The sequence below is a fragment of the Phytophthora parasitica genome (genome assembly GCF_000247585.1).
Source record: "Phytophthora parasitica INRA-310 unplaced genomic scaffold supercont2.43, whole genome shotgun sequence".
In the NCBI taxonomy this organism is placed as follows: domain Eukaryota; phylum Oomycota; class Peronosporomycetes; order Peronosporales; family Peronosporaceae; genus Phytophthora; species Phytophthora nicotianae.
The window spans coordinates 166,545-170,700 of NW_008649029.1; the positions used below are offsets into that span (position 1 = coordinate 166,545).

Consider the following 4,156-nt stretch of genomic DNA (forward strand, 5'->3'; position numbering starts at 1 on the left):
CTTTGCCGCATTCCAGTCCGACGTTTGTGTGAAGAAAGCCACGGGTGGTTGGCGCATCGTTCATGACTTCACCAAGCTAAACGACGCAACCATCCCGGCCCAGACTGCAATTCCTCGGAAGGACATGGTACTCGACACCATGGCTCTGTACACGTCGGATAGCGAAGTGTACAGAGCCATCGACTTGACCGATGGATTCTATCAAATCCTCATGAGGCAGAGCGACATTCCTCTCACGGCGGTGAGGGCCCGCAGCGGTATGCTCTGGGAGTGGCTTGTCATGGCACAAGGATTGAAGAATGCCCCAGCCAGGTTCAATCGCATGGTATCCCGTGTGCTGTGCCCACTCCGTGACTTCGCGCCAAGCTACTTCGACGATATAGTCGCGATGATGGTATCTCAGCGTGCTTGAGGTCCACTTGAAGCATCTAAGGCAAATCGTCCAAGTGATGCGTGAAAACAAGCTGTACGCGAATATGAAGAACTGCATCTTGGAGATTCCGGTGCTTGCTTCTTTTGTGAGCAAGAACGGCGTCCGAGCTGATCCCGAGAAAGTGTCGCCGATCTGCGCATGACCCACGCCACAGAGCCCCACTGAGTTGCGTCAGTGGCTGGGTCTGGCGAATTACTTTCACAAGTACACGAAGAACTACGCCAATCTGATTCAGCCGCTCCCCTCGCTGTTGAAGAAAGACGCGGCATGGTCGTGGACTCAAGCGCATCAAGACGCCTTCAACTCGGTGAAGAAAATCCTGGCAGAGGCTCCAATTCTTGCTCTCCCGGATGACTCGACACCTTTTCACGTCGTGTGCGTCGCGAGTGACTTCGCCATCGGCGGCGCGCTGATGCAATTCGACGATGAAGGTCGCGAACGAGTCGTGAGTTACCAGTCCAGGCAGATGAAGCCGGCCGAGAGGAACTACCCGGTCCATGACAAGGAAGTTCTCGCGGTGAGATATGCTCTGATCAAATTCAGGGTGTATTTACTGGGTTAAAATACCTTCGCGGTGTATACCGATCACGCATCGCTGAGGACAGCGATGAAGAGCCCGCATCGGTCCCCACGGATGGCCCGCTGGCTCTCGGTCTTCTCTGAGTACAACTTCGTTGTCCACAACAAGCCCGGCAAGAACAACATTCTCGCCGACGCTTTGTCTCGGCGACCAGACTACGACCCACGAGGTTCATTGGGACGACAAGGCTTGCTCGATGAAGACGATGTTGATGAATGCGCCATATGTCAAACGTCGGGATTGAACCTGACGAGCGTCTCCCCGGAATTACCGCTTCGCGACGAAACCCGAACTGTGTACGGCCACGATCCGACGTACGCCAGTATCCTGAGCATCTCCGCTCTCCCAGCGACGACGCGCGGAGAGCTCTCTCGCGACCCATACGGAACCGCATCGATCGATATCGTCTTGAGGACAATCTACTGACGTATACCATCGACAACTTCGATGCTCCTCGTATTGTAATTCCCAACGACTCCAACCTGTGCTCACGGATCATCCATGAGTTTCAGGATGCCCCGCTCGGCGGTCACTTGGGCCGCGAGAAAACGTTCGGAGCCGTGTCACGCGATTTTTATTGCCCCCACCTCTATAAATGGATACGCGAGTGGGTGCGCACGTGTGATATCTGCCAACGCGTGAAGCCATCTTCGTCGACGCAGGTTCCCCTGCGTCCTCTTCCAGTGGCCACCGAGGCCTGGCGCTCGGTGTCAATGCACTTCATCTTTGGTCTTCCACCTGATGCTCAGGGTTACTCAGGTGTCTTGGTGTTCGTGGATCGCTTCAGCAAGATGGTCCATCTCATTCCAGTATCGGACAAGATCTCCACGGCCGACACCGCGGTGCATTTCATTGACACCGTCTTTCGTCACCATTTTCTTCCCGTATCCATCGTCTCTGACCGCACACGACGTGTACATCGGTGAAGGTCTCACTGATCCCAACGGAGTTGATGCCTTCGATCTCTTTGGAGAAGATGACGGTGAACCCATCCGCACGGTCGTAGATTGCTCGACTACTTGGCAATACACGTTGGGGAGAAATACCTCGACGATATCTACAAAGAAGACGACTGCGATACCTCGGACGGAGAAGACAGCGCGTTTTACAGTGACGGGCCTCGGTCGTCAATGCACCAGACTAGTCAAGCGGCAGTCAAGCCTCTGAATGATTTGAACCAGTTGGGTCAGATTGAGGAGGAACATCCTACTCCTCAACGTCCGGGGAAGGAGAAGGCGTGGCAGAAGGTGAGACGTTTCCTGGTTGAGGAAGAAGAAAAGGCGCGACAAAGAAGAAGCCAGTCGCTCCAAACCGACAAGCGGATACTGCAGGCTACGACACAGTCAAGTTGCTGGATATCTTGGCTCGTTCGGGCACCGAAGACGTGTACTGCAAGAGCAGTTCATCGTCCGAAGCGAGGGAGTCACCGCATACCTTTGCTGGCCACATGGGGTCTGGTATCATCCACAGAGGCTAAAATGGGTCCGGTGTCGGTTGAAGTTGAAAGTTCCTCACCCAAATCGCTAGTCGAAAATGAACTTGGCGAGTAAAAATTAGAAATCGACTAACCCAACTGGTTTGGGATTTTTTTTTTCAAAGCAATTCTGGAATGTTGCCACGGAAATGCTTCATAAGACCCTCTTCCGTCGCGACACCTCCGTCCCAAATGCAATTATAGTATAAATCAAGAACTCCCTGCTCGTATGTTTTTTTCTTGGGAGGTCGACCACCTCCCGTTCTTCTATAGCGACGCTAAAATTCGTTTGTGTCCTTAATGTGGTTGAGCTCCAGGTCCGGTAGTTTCTACCTCCAACCAAGTAATGTCACCGGGTGTACGCCCAGCTTGGATGCGGCCTTCGCTAGGGACCAGTGCTTATTCTGCTGCCAGATCGTTAATAGCCTGACTTGCTCTCCGATGATATACTGCTTACGGTGGCGCTTCGTTGGAGCCTCCTTCTCCCCCTCGACGTCGATGTCGGCGGTAGCGTAAGCGTTGCAACGCTTTGGCATGCCCGAGGGAAAATCCATGCAGCACGAAGATGCCGCAGAAGGGTGGGTATTTATAATATGAGTGTGGATCACAGGGTTGTTAAAATTAATGGCTTAGGATGTTCGAATCTGAATCTGATTCCACAAGAATAGTTTTTGCACCCACTCGAATAGTTATGCATCCAAGATCCATGATGCAAAACTATTCAGAGTTAACGGGAGTAACATGTCGGCGATTAGCACCTTCAGCTTCGTCCTGGACTCTTCGCATAGCTTGACATTGCTGCTTGATGTAGCATCCGATTAGCCGAATCGCTGCTTCATGTTGTTGGGTGCAAGGTCTGAAATACCCCCGTTTTGTCACGAAGGTTGTAGCAGCAATATGCAAGTCCAGCTTGCCTTCCCGATGTAGGAGGCGAAGGTTCTTTAACACGGAGAAGCCATTCTATTGCTTGATCTCGTGATCGTCCAAAAACTTGTACCAGTTCGTTTGGAATTCTTGACCAACGCGTAGAACGTCATCAGAGTAAGTATCAGTTGGTGGGTCCAAAGCATACCCATTCGGAAGGAAGAGCTTCCTGTAGTTTGTTATCTGTTTGTACGCAGACTTTTTCCTCGCAAGTCACATAAGTCCCACAATCGTGGTGTCTTGCCGTACCACTCAAACCAAATTGCTGCAGTAGACTTCGGAACGATTTTGTGACGCAGGACTTTGTTGTTTTCGCCAAACGTTGTGCGTTAGCGCCACTCGGAGATGGAATAGAGTGGTTGTGCGTACCGGATCGCTCCCCCCACCCATATTCAACGGTGGCAACGTGCCATTTTGGTCAATCTCTTCATGAAATCCTGGTTCATCGAAATCAATTCACCGATGACACAATTCTGGTGGTTGATAAGACACTCCTCCATCGATATTCTGCGATTATATCTCCCGGCGCATCTCAAGCCGTTCCTCTTGCTTCGTTCTGGAGCTCCGAGCTCCACGAAAAGATTTGCGCCTTGGAAATGCCCAGTGCAAAAATACATTCTAGCATTCTACATGCTAAAGGGCACATTGGGTATCGATCTAGAACTTTAGGGAATCGCTGAATCCGGACAACAACAAGGACACTTGCTACACGATCATTAAGGCGAATCTCAGGGTCTTCTGTATC

At 51.6% G+C, this 4,156-nt stretch overlaps 1 protein-coding gene across 1 annotated transcript; it reads right to left on the reverse strand.

Moving 5' to 3' along the window:
* Positions 1–2,816: 2,816 nt before the first annotated feature.
* PPTG_23572 (hypothetical protein) lies at positions 2,817–3,041 on the reverse strand (the record flags this gene model as incomplete). The annotated part of the gene is made up of 1 exon (XM_008911755.1): positions 2,817–3,041. One exon carries the CDS (start codon positions 3,039–3,041, stop codon positions 2,817–2,819), a length of 225 nt encoding a protein of 74 aa, XP_008910003.1.
* Positions 3,042–4,156: the final 1,115 nt, after the last annotated feature.